This window comes from Salvia splendens, chromosome 8, assembly GCF_004379255.2.
Source record: "Salvia splendens isolate huo1 chromosome 8, SspV2, whole genome shotgun sequence".
Lineage (NCBI taxonomy): Eukaryota > Viridiplantae > Streptophyta > Magnoliopsida > Lamiales > Lamiaceae > Salvia > Salvia splendens.
In genome coordinates, this window is record NC_056039.1 from 26,069,899 (window position 1) to 26,089,327 (window position 19,429).

The window sequence follows — 19,429 nt, forward strand, 5'->3', positions numbered from 1 at the left end:
ATGACAATTTCGGTTCTGTATTCCATACTGAGAGGAGTCTAACTAAAGTCCCGGTTGAATTCGTTACCGATTTAAAAAAATATAAAGAAAAGTAAATGAATATAGATACTGAATGTGAATCTTAATTTTATGGTAAAAGGGAGTCATGCTTGATTCCTAATCGTGAACAGACCAAAATAGCAAATCGGGAATTCACGGACGAAGGGAGAATTCATTAAGCGTTTTGTGGCTCTACTTAAAATGGAATTTCATGTTTCGCATATCCAAAGAGAACACAAGCAATCAGTAGATAAATTGACTTCATTTAAAACAATGAAAACAGGATTGTGGCTCTATAATTAAGCTCATCCTAGCTACCCCCAATTTCTTGTTTCAATTTGGAACCAAAGCAACATACTACTTATTACTCAAAATACAAATTCCAAGCAAATTGAATTCCCTCCCTCTCCCCTAAGATGAAAAAATGGACCTAATTAAGCTTGCAAATTCTCAAGCTGAAGCAGGAGTCTTGCAAACCGGCAGCTCGCTCTCAACATACGGGGCGATCCTCAACACCGGATTCCTCAAAAAGAAATTCACCGGCTTCAGGTCAAAGCCCGAGGACACCGTAGGCATGATAGGATAATCTTCCTGGCAAGGAACATGATGGAACCCCAATGTGTACCACAACACAATATCCTTGTTCTCAATGGGCCGGTCCCTACAAAAGAAAAGTCCAACATCGATACTGGATTTTCTCATTGTGTGGCTATTAGATTGGGCCACACCTCTTAAAAAGCCTTATAAGGAGGAGGGCTATCCATACTTATATAAATGAACTAGGATCATCACTAGAGTTTTTAACAGTGGCTAGGCTAGAAATGTTTACCTGTCGGACCATACTTGAAGAGTGTCCTCGCCATGGCTCTGGTAGGCGAACAGGCCTCCCGACCACCGCTCGCTCCTGTTGTATGGCGTTACCCAAATCTGGTTGTTTGTAAAAGCATTTCTCATCTGAGGAGCATCTGTAGGGTCGAGCAAACTAGCGGCCGTGCCTGCGGGGACCACCTTGTACCCGGCCGGGTTGCCCACTCTCGACTTCTTGTTCGGGTTGATGACGTGGAACTCTGAGGGGTCCGTGAGCTTTAGCTTGATTTGCGCGTCCTTCTCGGTCTTGGCAACGGTCTTGTTGACCTTCATGAAGCTCTTCCTCGGAGATTTTCCGTTGGTGTAGGCCCGTTGGAGATGGACGTTGAGGAAGGAGTTGTCGGATCCGTCCACGTCCATGTCGAGGTAGAAGTTGATGTAGTGGTCGTGGACGACTCCGACGATGTTGTCGGATAAGAGGGTGCCGTAGAGCTCGGCTCCGTCTTCGTTCACTTGGTTCATGTTCACATAGTTAGTTCCTTTCACTATCACTATGCCGGTCAGTGAAACCTGCTCATTTTGGGACATTATGTAAATTTACCAAAGTGAAGAAAAAGTAATAGTTATCAAATTAGTATACGAACTTACCTTCACATTGATTAGTCCATCAGCATGGAACTCCCAATCCACAACATAGTCATAGTTAGCCAGGGACGCCACCATTCTCGCTACAAGTGAAATCTTTGGCCTCGCTTCTCGAATCTACAAAAGAGACGAGTTGTGATCAAATGAGAACCACGTTAACCATATGAGTATGCTGATTCATTAATATCAGCTCAACATCACAAAACCATACAGATATTCATGAATCAGCAAAGACATGAAATGATGTTTTGGGATGTCAACTGATATTACTAATACCATTTGGCCAGTAAAGGGGTTCTCCGTGTGTCGCCAGGCAGCATCCCCTGCATATCGCTCGAAAAGGCAAATCATGTTGGATCTAACATAAGGCGTCCCATCAGAAGCCGCAAAAACTGCATCCATATACTTTGCATTTCTCGGACAATCATTCAGTGGCTCCAGAGGCAGGGCGTGAAGCCCGAACCCATATTCTCCGGCGTCCATGTAAGTTTTGAAGTACCACGCCTCCTCAGGGTCCATGTACGGCACAAAAAGCTCTGACGAGAATCCTTGGTACATCACATCCCTCATTGCTCCCGTCTCCGGATCACGGACCTTGGCCAGTGATATCACCACCCCGGCCCTCGGGTCCGGCTTCAAGTGGAACTCCCAGTTTGCCCACTTCACCAAATGCTCCTCTTCTATGACGAAGTTCGGGCCATTGGGTTGCTCAATGGAGACGGGGCTCTTGAGCTTGATGACCGCCCCATTTGCCACGTCTAGTCGGTAGTCGGTTCCCTCGGCTTTGGGAATGGGGATGTGGTTTCCTTTCTCGACGATCTCAACCACTTGGTTTGTGTCAACATCGGTCACTACAATCACACCTTCAATTGGCCTCATGTAGAAGTTTGCAGTGTCCTTTATTGTGAAGCATTCTAGTTTTACTAGTCTCCTTCCATTCTCAGCCTCACCTGAACCATTTTGTTACATAACTATGATTCTATTGATATTACCTTCCCAAGTTAAACCACATGGGATTGTATTATTACTATTTATCAAAAGATAAAATTATTAGTAATATGTAACCACAACTTACCTACACACTTATAATTTCTACACCACAAAAAACTCTGATAGTTGAAACTTGAAAGACACTTTGGTAAGAATGAGTGTAATTTCTATTTTTTTTGTCTTTTTAATACTCTAAATTGGCGTGTACCATTTTAATGCGACGTGTCGATTTTTAAGGGATAGAACATGACACATTTTCGTCAACTACAAATGCTAACGAAAGATATGCTATTCTACACTTTGAAGGATAAATGATAAGTAAAATAGTAAAAAATAAAATAAATTAATAAAAACGAAAATAGAAACATCAAATAAATTGAGTACCGATAATGTGGGTAGTTGTGTATGCACACTATTAAATCTTTTTACTTGCTCTGTCTGAAAAGGATGTCATATTTTTCTTTTTTTATTTATCTTACAAAAATGTTACATTACCATTTTTTAAAAAAAAACTAATCATCATTAACATTTAATTCTATTCATTACTACTTCAATTACTTTTTTTCTCTTAACATTTATATATTCAATTATTCTTTTTCTCTTTACTTACGCAAAACAATAGTACTATCTCTTAAAAGTAAAAGCTAAAAGTAAACATTTATGTGCATTAAACTAAACATTAAAGAAAAAAATGGATCGATTACTCCAAAATAAATGAAAGTGGGATACTACGTTCGAGCAAAATGTTCACCTGGGTCCTAGTGCAAACAGAGCTGTCCTAAAATTAAAAAATGTCGACAACTGTATATTTATTTTCAAAATAAAAAATTAAATATAAAGTACTTATAGTATCATTATAAAATCACGTTAAGTCACGACCTACCTCATCTAAGTATCTAAGTCTAACAATTCTATTGTTGCCGGCATGTATAAATTAGTATCCATATGCTCATGTCATGTGTATAGAGAGTATTAGCATCTTTGATACATAAATACAAACAGCTAAGATACATCCCATACTATTTTGTGGGCCCAATTTATATTAAGCAAAATCCCAAAATCACTTATGAAGATAAAATACAATTATAGTTCACTTTCACATCAACTTGAATTAGTCATAACTATTCTATTTATGGTTAGAACGGTACGGTATACCGCGCCGAAATGGTCATACCACATACCGTACCGTGCGGTATGACCAAAAGCCATACCTTTAACGTACCGCTTTTGTCGGTATACCAAAATTTATATCGTTACCGTACCGCTTTTGTCGGTATATTGTACCATGATTTCGGTATACCGTGATTTCCGGAATATACCGCAAATTGCGGTATATGCCGTATTTGCGTTATACCGTGTTATTTGCGGTATATACCGCAGTTGCGGTATGATGCGGTATAACGCGGTATACTGTTGTATATACAAAAGGCATACCTTTACCGTACCTAAAACGTCGGTACGGTATGATACCGTACCGAAAAGTACGGTATACCGAAAATTCAGTATTTTTTCGGTACGATAAGTGCGGTATTTCGGTATATTTTCCCCGCCCTAATTCTATGATTAATGTTTTTGAACAAATTAGAATAAAGTTGATGTAGTTGATGCAGGTGAGAAAAGAATTACTCCTTCCCTCTCATTCAAGATGTCCATATTCTTGAGTGACACAAGATTTTAGGTAAAGTTGTTAGATAAAAATAAGTAGAGAAGAAAAAAATAATTGAAATTTAAATGATAAAAAGGAAGATTTAGTCCCAAGCATAGAAAATATAAACCTAAATGAGACAAAGTGAAAAGGAAAAATGGAGTCCCAAACATAAAAAATACTCCATCCGTCTCATATTAAATGTCACACTTGGGAGATGGCATAGGATTTTAGAAGATGTTATTTTGTGTGTTAAGTGGTGAGAGAAAATATAATTTTATAATTGATGTGAGAAGTAACATTTTTCAAAAGAGAAAAATGTGTTGTGTGACAAATTAAAAAGAAAAGTATGACATCTACTATGAGACTAGAGAGTAGTAGACAACTAAATAAGACAAATTAAAAAGAAAAATGGACAAAGAAGGGAATACTAAGTGATACTACTATTAAAAATGAGTGGTGAAGTCTTACCAAACCAACCAGGTGAAAACGGCAAGCAAGCAACGTCGGCGAGATCGACGCCTCTGGAAAGAATCGTGCGGTTGAAATCGGCGTTGGAAAACGGCGCGTACATCACACTCTCCATCTCCTCGAGCGTGAGCATCGGATATCCGGAGATGTGCGCGGCGTCGTGCTGCGTCACCTCGCCTCCCTCCAGGCCCACCGTCAGGACGTAGTTCGTCCTGGCGGCGCGTGCAATGACGGACGCCTTCCGCAGCGGCAGGGGCTGCCCCCTCCGCCACCTCCGCACGGCCTCCTTGTCGGGCTCCTCCAGGACCAGCGAGTGGACGCCGTAGGCCTTCCCGGCGAAGAAGGCCTTGATGGCCCCGTGGGCTCGGTCCATCTCCTGGACCGTCAACGGGTCCAGAGGGTGGTGGGGGACGTCGCCCGCGTGGTCATTTTTTATGGCGGCGGGATGGTGGAGGAGAGGGTTCTTGGGTGGATTGGGTTTGGTGGGGAGGGCGATGAGGGTTAGAAGGACGACGGAGGCGACGGCGGAGATGAGGAAGAGGCGGCGGAGGAAGCTATTGCCCTCCATTTTTTGTGTATATGTGCTAGTGTGACTGTGACTGAGGTTATATGTATTTAAAGCATTCAAGCTAGTGGGGTGCTTTGTTTGCTTTCTTTGTTTGATTTGAGGTAGCTCGTCTTTATTATTTTGCTCTTCTTTTTTGACATTTTTGTTTTGTTTACATGAATGTGAGTGTTGTCTTGAATAAAATATTATTTCTTGTCACATTTTACTATCTAGTTTTGTTTCATACAACATATCATATTTTCTTTTTTAAAATAAATCTATGTTATATTAATATAAATAATATTTTCTTTCTCCATCAAATACACAAAACATTTTCATAAAATCTCGTATCATTCTCAATCATGCCATCTATTATGAGACAGAAGGAGTAATATATGTTGCCTCCATTGTTACTTTTAAATACTCTTGTGTCTACTATTTATAGTCATATTTTGACTCGGTACGGATTTCAAGAAATTATTTGACTTGGTAAGAAAAATGGAAAAATAAGTTAATGGATTATGAATTGAACCCCATTTTAATACACCTATTTGTTTTATAATAGAATATGAGTATAATGATTTAGTTGAATGGTGGATCCACCTACTTTAAGATGAAAAAAAATAAATGAAACTTTAAATTAAAGACATTTCAAAATGGCAAAATGAGACTTTAAATCGTGGACAGATGGGAGTATCTTTCTAACTTGTAACGTTTGTTTTCCTAAAAGATAATGAATATATTGATATTTTGACTCAATATAAATTCGTCATCTAAAAAATGTCTCATTCTTTGGCAAGAATATTGGATTTTGACTAACTATTACTCTAGAGCATGTGCACACGCCATTTTGATGGTGGTTAGTGGCCATACGCTTTTAAATATTCTGGGATTTTTTAGATCATGTGGGCTTCGATAATTTGACAGTGGGTGTATCATCGATTAATATATGCATTAGCAGCAACTTAGTGCTACTCAAGTCGGTCCAAAAATTATGAAAATTCCAATTTAATAATATATATACCGGTTGTAGAGCAATATAACTCTTTTCTTTTGATAGTTTATCCACACCTTATTTGGTGCACCACCACCATAAATCATTGACCACATTTTTTTTAATGTATGTTAAGATTTTTGAAAATGTATCTTGCATATCTGGTGGAAGCCATCAAGTATTTTTGAAAAGCTAAATACACTGAATTACATCAATTAAGATTTGAGTATCTTGAAGGACAAATAAAAGTAGTAATTTAGTTGATAGATATTTTGGTCAATTATCCATCAACAAATAAAAGGAGTAATTCTTTAGGAAGATATATGACCAAGACCATTTATTTCTTAGTATAACATTAATAATTTTCATGAACTTGATTATGGCAAAATTCCCCATGCTTGTTTACATGGCACATTATTTAAGGACTTCAAAGTTCTTTTTATGGCTACAATATAATAAAAGATACACTGATCATATTTTTCCTTTTTATGCAATATATATATATATATATATATATATATAGTAGTGGTCAAGATATGCATATATATATATATATATAGTAGTGGTCAAGATATAATTAATATTAAGTAGATAACTAGAGAACAAATCTCAGCCACACATCTTAATGGAACAAATATTATTTATTTTAATAATATAAAATAGGCTAAGGGTATTTTTGGAAATTACAATATGAAAATATAAAATAGGATGATGAACATCGTCGGATCCTCCACCTCCTGCTATGTCAATACTGGCGCCTTCTCCAGATCCGCCGTCAACCACAACGCCGGCTGCAAAACTGCCCTCTCCAACATCGTCATGGCCGTGACGGTGATAGTCACGCTCCTCTTCCTCATGCCGCTCTCAGGGCCATCATCATCATCACCGCCTTCGTCGGCCTCATCGATCTCCCCGCCGCCGCTCACATCTGTTGGTGTTTCGATTTCCTTCCAAATTCTGCTACCAAATAATTAGGTGTGATATGGAAAGGAGATTCTCTCATTGACGGTGTTTCAGATACTCTGGATTTTATTCGATCCATGGTGAATTCATAATATCTTAACTCTTTCATCAGTTTGATCATCTTAATTTCAGAAATAGATAGCGGATTTGAATCGTGGTTGAAATCGTATGTCAATTTTGAGCAGGGAAAAAGCTTGTTTTTGTGACGAATAATTCGACTAAGTCTAGAAGGCAATATGCTAAGAAGTTTCATTCTGTGGGAATTTCTGTGTCTGAGGTTTGTTTCTATTGATTAATTATTTTCAAGTAGATTCGGAGTGTATGTGTTGTTAATAGCTTGGAGATTACGAGACGAGACATTCAGTTCTTCATTAGCTGCATGATTAATTATCTATCTTGAGCTTGTTTTATAATAGGAGTATTTTCTCACTATTAGCGTGATCTTACTTCACTCTTGTTTACAAAACACATCACTCTTATTATGATTTTACTTCACTCTTGTTTACAAAACACATCACTCTTGTTTACAAAACACATCACTCTTAGCATGATTTTACTTCACTTTTGTTTACAAAACACATCACTCTTATTATGATTTTACTTCACTCTTGTTTACAAAACACATCACATTTGTTTACAAAACACATCACTCTTGTTTACAAAACACATCACTCTTAACATGATTTTACTTCACTCTTGTTTACAAAACACATCACTCTTAGTATGATTTTACTTCACTGTTGTTTACAAAACGCATCACTCTTATTATGATTTTACTTCACTGTTGTTTAGAAAACACATCACTCTTATTATGATTTTACTTCACTGTTGTTTACAAAACACATCACTCTTAGCATGATTTTACTTCACTATTGTTTACAAAACACATCACTCTTAGCATTATTTTACTTCATTGTTGTTTACAAAACACATCACTTTTAGTATTATTTTACTTCACTGTTGTTTACAAGACACATCACTCTTAGCATGATTTTACTTCACTCTTGTTTACAAAACACATCACTCTTAGCATGATTTTACTCCACTCTTGTTTACAAAACACATCACTCTTATTCTGATTTTACTTCACTCTTGTTTACAAAACACATCACTCTTATTCTGATTTTACACATCACTCTTATTCTGATTTTACTTCACTCGTGTTTACAAATGTCACGACCGCATTTTCTAAGGATAGAAAACACGGTTGATCGCTACTAGGGGAGGATTAAAGAAGCGGGGAAGAAAGGGGAAAACACAAATCGACCATAGCTTGAAACAAATGGGAATAGCTCGAAATAAAATCAGACATTGGTTGCAAGACATGACTAATCAAGTGCTGATACATAGAAAAAAAGATACTCGATCATGAAGACTCGAGTAATTGTTTGTAAAAATTTCAATATATCAGAGTTTTGAACAAATAGACTTTAGTCTTTTAGGATGCACAACGAAAGCAAATGAACGCGGTTCCATGTATGAAGACATGAACCTCCGAGAGTCAAAATCTAACTGAATTAAATGTCTTGTCTCAATAGCACTTCCCGCACCACTTCGCTGCTCAACCTGCACATTTAGAAATATATGCAGGGCTGAGTACAAAAGTACTCAGTGAACACATTGCCGAAAATTACACATATACATTTGAAAATATTGTCAAGCCATCATCACAGTAACACTCGGGGGTGTTATTGAAAATGCCCGAGCTTACTAAAAATATTCACATTGGGTTGCAACCCCTTTTTTCGGTACTTAGCCATATCTGATCACATTGTGCCGTCGAGATGGTGTTCTCACACGGTCACCTTCTCTGCCCATCATGTCAGAGGTATTCTTGTGCCGGGAAGGTGGCCACCTTCCACGGTCACCTGCTCTGCCGTTCACGGTCAGAGGTAGCTTGTGTACACTAGTCCGAGCGGGGACACCACCCTCACTGGGACCCGAATTCGACTTATATCATCATTCATAATTCACTTGGCCTTAGCCAAATAGATAGGCATCATACAAAAACATTTATGGCAAGACAACATCTAAAAAAAAAATCACGAACATGTGTTCGTGTTCTCATAAAATATGATTTGTATTTTTAGTATAAGAAAGCTCACCTTGATTGTTTAGTTTCCTTAACTTGAATTTCTTACTCCGACCTTACTTGCGGAGATAACCTTTTGAAAACAAACAACGTACTAATAAGACTCGAGAAATTCACATACTTATAGGAATGCATGCCCCTACTTTATTTCTTTTATCATTTGTTCACCGTTAGAAAATTTTAGAAACTTGCATATTAATTAAATTGGGAAATTTAATTAATAGCACTTCTTTATTAAACTTAATTATTTCTGTGACTTGAGAACGTCGTCTCCCTCTTTCTTTCCATTTCCCTAGCGGCCGCCCGAGGCGTCGATTGCGACGCCGGTCGGTCGCTTATGCCCAAAATTTCTATGTTGGCTCCTCGTATTTTCAACCACGATGTCGAATTAAAATCCCAAAATTATATAAGCGTTTAACCGAATTATCGCAAGTATTTCCCTTTGTTAAGAAAAATTATATATTTTCCGGACTTGGGATAAATTATTCATATTTCAAATTTAATTCGGGATTTAATTAAATAATTTCGTCACGATTAATTATCGACCCAAAGATTTATTTAAAATCCCAAAGCTTAATTATTTCCCCACCTTATATCTCCAATTAAAATTTTAAAGCCCAAACAAATAAAAATATGGAGCCCAAAACAATTTAAAAAAAAGAAGCCCAAAACTAAAAGTCCAAAAAGAAACAGAATACTCCCCTTCTCCTCACTATCGGTCGTCCCTCACTCCATCTCCACCATTTCACACAAAATCCCCAAATCACAAACAAAAATCCCTAATTGGAGAAGACCTCAGTTCCGTCGCCTTCCGTCGCACTCCGTCGCCCAGCTTCCCCTTCTCCACTTCTTCCCTTTCTTTCTCTTCTCTCCAGCCTCACGCCGCCTCCCCCCTCTCTCTCTTGATCCGCCGCCGCCGTTCATGCACAGGCGGCGGCTTCGGCCTCCTCCGCGCCTCATGTTACCGGAGCAGCCTCCCGGCGCCACTCCAGCCCCGACCACTGCCTCCTCGCCGAACTCCCGGTAGGTGTTGTTAATTTTAAACTTCTTTCTCTTTTCTTTTTATTTTATTTTATTTCCTTCTCTTAAAGATTTAACCTTTGATTTATGTGTTTTGTGTTTTCATCTTGTAGATTCATCAAGATTGTGAAGTTATCCTTGGCATGAGGGGTGTGGGCTGTCGGAGCTGCCGACGGATTCCAGACAGGAAAGTGTCCACAAAATCAACTTTCTAACCTTGTGGTTATTATCGAATTCATTTTGGGGTTTCACGTTCTTTGATCTACTTTAGCATTTCTTGTTACTTGGAAGACTTGGGTGACACATATTAAACTTACTGTGGCTTGGGGTTGTGAATTCCAAATTTGGGCAGATTCTATCTTCAAAACAAATATGCATATGCTTGTACGTAAATGTAAAGGAAAGAAGGGTTTGGGATTCACCTTTTTGATGTGGAATAAAGGGTTGTTAGATTGTAGTGCTTGTCTATACAATTATCTGCAGCTCTCCACCTTCGATTTCTATGTGGAATTGTTGGAAAGAAAGTTTGATTGTGATGTTGGAGGGTGAAAATGATTGTGATATCTATATACATATACAGAAAAGATGGAAGATGGCAGTGAACCTTATCTGGAAGATAGCAGTGAACCTTATCTTTCAAAATATTCCTGTCAGAGGATATGATTTCCTTCTGCCCTCTAATTAATGCAGCATTAAATGCTTCATGATGACATTTACTCTCTCGGATCTTTCCAATGTTATATTAAATTTTCTTTTTTTTTCTTGTTTATTATTTTAATTATTTGAGTATTTATTTACTTGTTCATTTAATTTTGTGTAGGTATAATCGGTTCAGGTTCGTGGCTGGCCACATTGAAGTTCCCGATTTTTATTAGAACGCAGGATGTATAGATTAAATTTTGTTGGACTTTTGTTGGATGTATCGGACATCAAAATTTTGATTTTGGGATCTTATTTATTTATTTATTTATTTATTTATTTATTTATTTATTTAAATTTATTATTTTCATATATGTGTAATATATTTACGTGTTCTATTTACTTGCTTATCGTCAAAACAAACCACGACGATAATCTATCGTGGCTCGGATTTAATCGCACAAAAGTTACTTATTTAGATAATCGAGCTATTAATATTGATTATAATAATATCGGTTTAGCGGGTCGTTATAACAAAACACATCACTCTTATTCTGATTTTACTTCACTCGTGTTTACAAAACACATCACTCTTATTCTGATTTTACTTCACTCCTGTTTACAAAACACATCACTCTTATTGTGATTTTACTTCACTCTTGTTTACAAAACACATCACTCTTATTCTGATATTACTTCACTCTTGTTTACAAAACACATCACTCTTATTCTGATTTTACTTCGCTCTTGTTTACAAAACACATCACTCTTTTACTTCACTTTTGTTTACAAAACACATCACTCTTATTCTGATTTTACTTCACTCTTGTTTACAAAACACAAAGAACAACACATAAATATGAAGTGATCTAATTCCAAACTCAAGCACCATAATTCCAGTGATAAAGATTCAAGAAACCAAATTCTCATAATAGTAGAGATAAAAAATAAATCCCAGTGCAGCAAACAAAAAATTGAAGCAAATTAAGTGCATTATTTAGCAACAATTATCCAAAACTGAAACTCTAATCAACAAAAATCAATGATTTCTGTGAGCATGGAAGTAGAATATGACAGCAGCAGTAGTGGCAATGGCTGTGACCATCCACCTCATTCCACCGCCGATCTCCCTAATCAACATCTCCTTCTCATCAAAGCACCTCTGCATTTCCTCCTCCGCCAAATCTTCCGATTCTAATTTCTCCACAATCCTTTCCAAAACCTTGATTCGCTCATCTCTAGCATCCAATTCCACCATCAGCGACGCATTTTCCCTCCAATTCAGCGTTCGATTCCTGCAGAACGTGATGGCGATGGCGACCTCAACAGCAACGAGAAGGTTGAATCGCGTGAATTTTGCAGAAGAGAGAAGAAAAGGTTGAATCGCGCGACGAGGTTGAATCTCCTGCCGCCGCTGCGACGACGGCGGGTACAAGGCGGCGATGAAGATGGAGAAGAGGAGAAGAGAAGATGAATTCAATTTACCGACGTAACCTATCTATGGCTATGCAATGACCATTATACCCCCGCCTTGTTATTATGGAGTAAATTTGTGATTTAGGGAACTACTTTATCCTTAAATTAAAAAATTACGTATATTAATAATAGCCATTGATTTTCTTGATCTTGTGGCTGTGATTTGTTCTCTAGTTATAGGTTTAAGGGGCTCTTGCCTTAGAACACTACTCTCTCTCTCTCTATATATATATATATATATATATATATATATATATATGGATGTGATCATATCCTTTTCCCATCGTTTGTTCTTTTTCCTTCTCAATCCCGACCCTCTATTTTCAAGATCTGATGGCCGAAATTTAAGCTTGTTTTCATTATTTATATTATTAAATTAATTCGAAAAGGGCATTTTTGGGAGAGTTTTTTTGCAGTGGTTATTTCAATTCCATAATTCTCTCCATTAAGTTTGGTAAGTATATTTTCTAATTTATTTTCCACATTTAATTCTTCTCTCCTCCATTTTCACGGTGTACATTGCTGCAAATCACAAAACTCAAATTCCATTCGTCTGTCATAATTTTGAGAAGTTACTATTGATTTCCTTCCTAAGTTTTGGTGTTTTCAATTAGGGAAGAAGGTATTTTAGTTTGTTTTTATTTCGTATTCCTTCGTAATTTCTCTTTCTTCTCTCACATACTTGACTCGATTTTCTACGTTGAACACGTATGCTGGTGTAGTTTCTTGCCTAAACCCAAATTCTGGAAGTATTCCTCGATTGGTTTCATTTTTTTTAACAATAAGAAAGTAATTTAGTTAATTTCTTCATTGTATTACAACAAATAATGAACCAAAAGTATATAATAATGTGCAGGAATCATTGAATAATGCACAGATTGAAGAGAATAATGTTGAAAGGAAATTGAATTCATGCCCTTTGGGTTTAACAATATATGGGGCTAGGTTGTAGTACTCACTCACAAACGGAACCATCACAAAGGGAAGATAGTTTGAATCAATCCCCTTGGGTTTACCAACCCATGGAGCTAGGTTATAGCACCACCACAAGAATTCAATTTTATTTTTTAATGCGTTTAAGATTTGGTACAACAAATAATGTACCAATAGTAACTAATAATGTGCACGAATCAGTGAATAATGTACAGATTGAAGAGAACAATGTTGAAATGAAATTGAATTCATCATGCCCTTTGGGTTTAGCAATCTATGGGACTAGTTTGTAATACTCACTCACAAACGGAACCATCACAAAGGGAAGAGAGTTTGAATCATTCCCCTTGGGTTTAGCAACCCATTGGGCTCGGTTATAGCACCACCACAAGAATTCAATTTTATTTTTTAATGCGTTTAAAATTTGGTACAACAAATAATGTACCAATAGTATCTAATAATGCGCACGAAACATTGAATAATGTACAGATTGGAGAAAATAATGTTGAAAGGATATTGAATTCTTGCCCTTTGGGTTTAGCAATCCATGGGGCTAGGTTGTGGTACCCACTCACAAACAGAACCATCACAAAGGGCAGAGAGTTTGAATTATTCCCCTTGGGTTTAGCAACCCATGGGCTAGGTTATAGCACCACAACATGAATTAAATTTCATATTTTAAAACTACTCATACAATCAGAACAAAAACGTCTCATACACATATACATTATAGGACACAAATCGTCCATTACTGAGTAAACAAAATCCATTACACTGAAATATTTTCACATTAAGATTTGTTACAGCAAATAATGTACCAACGGTATCTAATAATGTGCACGGATCATTGAATAATGCACAGATTGAAGAGAATAATGTTGAAAGGAAATTGAATTTATCATGCCCTTTGGGTTTAGCAATCTATGGGGCTAGGTTGTAGTACCCACTCATAAACGGAACCATCACAAAGGGAAGAGAGTTTGAATCATTCCTCTTGGGTTTAGCAACCCATGGGGCTAGGTTATATCACCACCACAAGAATTCAATTTTATTTTTTAATGCGTTTAAGATTTGGTACAACAAATAATGTACCAATAGTATCTAATAATGTGCACGAATAAGTGAATAATGTACAGATTGAAGAGAATAATGTTGAAAGGAAATTGAATTCATGCCCTTTGAGTTTAAGAATCTATGGGGCAAGGTTGTAGTACCCACTCACAATCGGAACCATCACAAAGGGAAGAGAGTTTGAATCATTCCCCTTTGGGTTTAGCAACCCATGTGGCTAGGTTATAGCACCACCACAAGAATTCAATTTTATTTTTTAATGTGTTTAAGATTTGGTACAACAAATAATGTACCAATAGTATCTAATAATGTGCACGAATCAGTGAATAATGTACAGATTGGAGAGAATAATGTTGAAAGGAAATTGAATTCTTGTCCTTTGGGTTTAGCAATCCATGGGGCTAGGTTGTGGTACCCACTCACAAACGGAACCATCACAAAGGACAGAGAGTTTGAATTATTCCCCTTGGATTTAGCAACCCATGGGCTAGGTTATAGCACCACAACATGAATTAAATTTCATTTTTTAAAACTACTTATACAAATCAGAACAAAAGCATCTCATACACATATACATTATAGGACACAAATCGTCCATTACTGAGTAAATAAAATCCATTACACTGAAATATTTTCACATTATGTTAATAAGATAAAACTACTCATAAAATCAGAACAAAAACGTCTCTGAAACATATCTATTATAGGACACATATCGTCCATTACTGGGTCAATAAAATACATTACACGGAAATATTTTTACATAATGTCTATTAGTTAAAACTACTCCCTAACGTTGATGATATCTAAACCCTAGAGGTATGACTGGAACTCGTGGACTTTGTCGACGGTTGTGTTACTTACTCCATAGTACACCCTAGCCCACGGGATTGCTAAACCCTTGGGGACTAAATTAAACTTGCTCCATACACCGCTTCGTCAATGTCCACCCTCGGCTGCTTCACTGCTGTCCAAAAATCAATAATGTATTGCATGTATATTATATTATGCACAATATTAACTGTATAATGTTCAAAAGGAAACAAATAATGCACCAATGAATATTACATTATCTCAACCACTGACGTTGTATAAAACCGATGCATATACAAAAAACATAATGTACACCACTCCCTACAACAATGTACATATGGCAGGAAATAATGCACAACTGAAAATTAAACAACAAAAATATTTGTACACAACTACCTACAATAATCTACTAATGACAGCAAATAATACACAAATGAATAATGCACACTATTCCCTACAATAATGTACAATTTTAATCAAATACTGCGCGAACTTGAATAAATCTAGCAAATGAACATTACCATTACAACCAAAAAATTTCCGTTGTCCAGCAACAGATATAATGTACTCATTTAGGTGAATACTACAATGAAATATACTTATATTTAAAAGAATGTTCCAATTACTTCCTTTACTCTTTGACTATACAAAACAGATGTACACATAATTCATGCGTATAGGAAAATAATGCTTTACCATGTACACATAATGCAGAGACTATACAATGTAATGTACTAACACATATTCCAGTTAATGTTTGAAAATTTAAAACAGAAATCAACATAATGCATTAACATAGTCAAATAATACAATCACATAAGCAAATAATGTAATCACATAGTCAAATAATGCAATCCTAACACTGGCATGATGTATGATACAAGATATATATAGAATACAAATTAACGAACAAACTAATTTTATTAATGACAAATACACCTCTGCATCCACTATCTCCACAATGACCGCCCGCAGTTTTTAAAATGTTCTACAGTTGCATATAATGAATTTATATAGTCATATAATGCATATGTATTAACAAATAATGCACACACACATATTACAGGTACTTTTTAACAAATAAAAACACTAGTTCAATGATGCATAATACAGGATATTTTGATGCATAAAAAATCAAATGATGTGAAGATCCATGAAAGTAATGAAAACACTAATATAGCCTATTTTGTAACACTAATGTCCACTGACATACAAACAATGGAAACATCAGTTATATTAATGCACACAATCATGCAAATAATGTACAAACTCGACTACATCATGTAGGATTAAATTTAAAATATGTCAACCAGAGAAACAGAACAACGGCCGAACGAAAACTCACCCTCTTTCTGGGATTGTTGTGAATTGGAAGGTCTTCCTCTTTTAGTCATTATAAAATCTGCTCGTAACAGCAAACAATCAAAAAACTACAAAATTTTAACAACACATACTCGAGGTTTAATGGTAATCAGTTGAATCGTGGTGTGGGTGATGTATTACGGTCGGGCATTGGGGAAACGATTGTTGAAAATCGTAAAATAAACGACCAAACCCTACCCGCTGCTGAAAATCTTGTTCAAACCAGAAAGGGTTATTGGAAATCAAGGCAACCCGGGGTGAATTTCCGAGAAAACGACGCGATTTTGAGTGGCGGCGGCAAGGGTTTTTGCACGCTTTTGAAATTGGGAAGACGCATCGAGAGAGAGAATCGGGAGACAGATTGTGAGTAAATGCGAGTGATGATGGATGTTGTATTGAGTCGATGGAAAATAGTGGGGAGATCCAGCTTAAATTTCGCACAATACATTTTCAGCGGTTTTGATTACATAGAATGACTAATTCACCCTCATGATGCACCAAATTGGTCAAATAATGAAGCGCGGGATGATAAATATGATTGTAATCAAGAACGTCCATCCTCCTGATCCAACGACCGAGATTGCGAAGAAACTTAAATCTAAGGGGAGAAAAGGAGTTTAACACTACCATATATATATATATATATATATATATATATATATATATGGTTTTGATCTATGCAAAACTAGATTTAAATACAAAAACGCAGAACAATATCATACGTAGGGCACTTTTAGTTCATAGTTAGTTAATTTTTAGGTCATGCTAATAAAGCATGACCTAAAATGATCTTAGCATGACATTAAACCCAAATATTATAATATGACCAAAAATTGCTTAATTATGACCTTCTGTATTTTTGGTTAATTATTGACCATTAGATCATCTAATCCTAGGGCCAAGATTTGGGCTGCATTTCTAGATTTAAATGCATTTTTATTTTGATCATCTCCCTATATATATATATATATATATATAGGGTCCTGTTAGGTTGAGATTTTTAGCTTAATTGAGAATTGAGAGGCATTTTCAGCCACTCATTTTGAAATGTCAACTGCAAGTAGATTATGTCAACTAAGGGGTATTATCGTCATTTCATTTCAATAGCCAAAATATCAAATGTCAACAACTCGTATTAAAATGTCAACAACTAAAAAAAATGTAATTTTTTTTTTATTTTTTTAAATTTTTTTTAAAATTTTTAAATTTTTTTAAATTTTTTAAAATTTTTTTTAATTATTTTTAATTTTCGCGCGATGTCAACTAGTGAGACATTATGTCAACTACGATGTGTAGCCTGCACATCAAATGTCAATAGCCCTGCACATCAAATGTCAATAGCCTGCACATCAAATGTCAACAGCTTATAGTTGACATTATATATGTGTAGTTGACATGAATTTTATATGTAGTTGACATTATATATGTGTAGTTGACATGAATTGTATATGTAGTTGACATTATATGTGTGTAGTTGACATGAATTGTATATGTAGTTGACAAAAAAAAATAAAAATAAAAATAAAAAAAATGAAAAAATAAAAAAATAAAAAAATAAAAAAAATAAAAAATAAATAAAAAATCGAAAAAAAAAATAATTTTTTTAAAAAAAATAAAAAAATATTTATTAAATAAAATGTATGATGAAATTACAAATCTGCCCTTTCATAATTAATTAATGTAAAAATATTTTCCATGTGGCAAATTCTGGACCACTCATTTAATAAAAATGAGTGGCTTATAATGCATCTCAATTCTCAATTAGGCTAAAAAATCTCAATTGATCACAACCCTATATATATATATATATATATATATATATACCTAATAACCTATCATTCTATGGACGAAATATATCATTTTATAAAATAGAATATCATTTTATGGATTAAAAGTATCATTCTATGCATGATGAAAAAATATCATTTTATAGTGTATAAATATCATTTTTAGTAAAAATGATATTTTTGACCCATTAAAATGATAGGTTATTAGGTTATCACCATAAATATGGTTATCATTTTAACGCACCCATATATATATATATATATATATAGGGATATATTCATTTCCTTTTTATATCTTTTGTTCTTTGTTCTTTTTAATCTCAGCCCCACGATTTTGTCATCCGACGGTTAGATTGGTGCCACGTGTCATTTAATAATGCAGATTTTAAGTTGAGTAATGCACACCGACTAATAATGCATCATTATAGTGTAATAATGCAGATCATCTGGACCGTTGATGAATGAGATCTAACGGCCCATATTAAGAAGAATAAAGGATCTAAGGGATGAATAGGAGAATAACGCTCCCCTATATATATATATATATGTATATATATATATATATATATATATATATATATATATATATATATATATATATATATATATATATAGGGTTTTGATCTATGAAAACTAGATTTAAATACAGAAACGCAGAACAATATCATAATTAAGCAGTTTTTAGGTCATGGTTAGTGTATTTTTAGGTCATATTAACCAAGTATGACCTAAAATGATCTTAAAATGACATTAAACTCAAATCTTCTAATATGACCTAAAACTGCTTAATTATGACCTTCCGTGTTTTTGGTTAATTATTGACCATTAGATCATCTAATCCTAGGGCTGAGATTTGGGCTGCATTTCTGGATTTAAACCCATACTTATTTTGATCATCTCCCTATATATATATATATATATATAATATATATATATAGAGGTGCGTTAATATGATAACCATATTTATGGTGATAACCTAATAACCTATCATTTTATGAGTCAAAAATATCATTTTTACTAAAAATGATATTCATACACTATAAAATGATATTTTTTCATAACGCATAGAATGATACTTTTAATCCATAAAATGATATTATATTTTATAAAATGATATATTTCGTCCATAGAATGA

General features: G+C 35.3%; 1 protein-coding gene across 1 annotated transcript; it reads right to left on the bottom strand.

Annotated features, from left to right (window-relative positions):
* Positions 1 to 271: 271 nt before the first annotated feature.
* On the bottom strand, positions 272 to 5,222 carry LOC121743652 (primary amine oxidase-like). The gene is made up of 5 exons (XM_042136980.1): positions 4,598 to 5,222; positions 1,768 to 2,441; positions 1,495 to 1,608; positions 869 to 1,416; positions 272 to 700 (listed from the first exon to the last, which is right to left on the bottom strand). The coding sequence occupies exons 1-5, from the start codon at positions 5,163 to 5,165 to the stop codon at positions 490 to 492; spliced, it is 2,115 nt and encodes a 704-aa protein (XP_041992914.1). The 5' UTR covers positions 5,166 to 5,222; the 3' UTR covers positions 272 to 489.
* Positions 5,223 to 19,429: the final 14,207 nt, after the last annotated feature.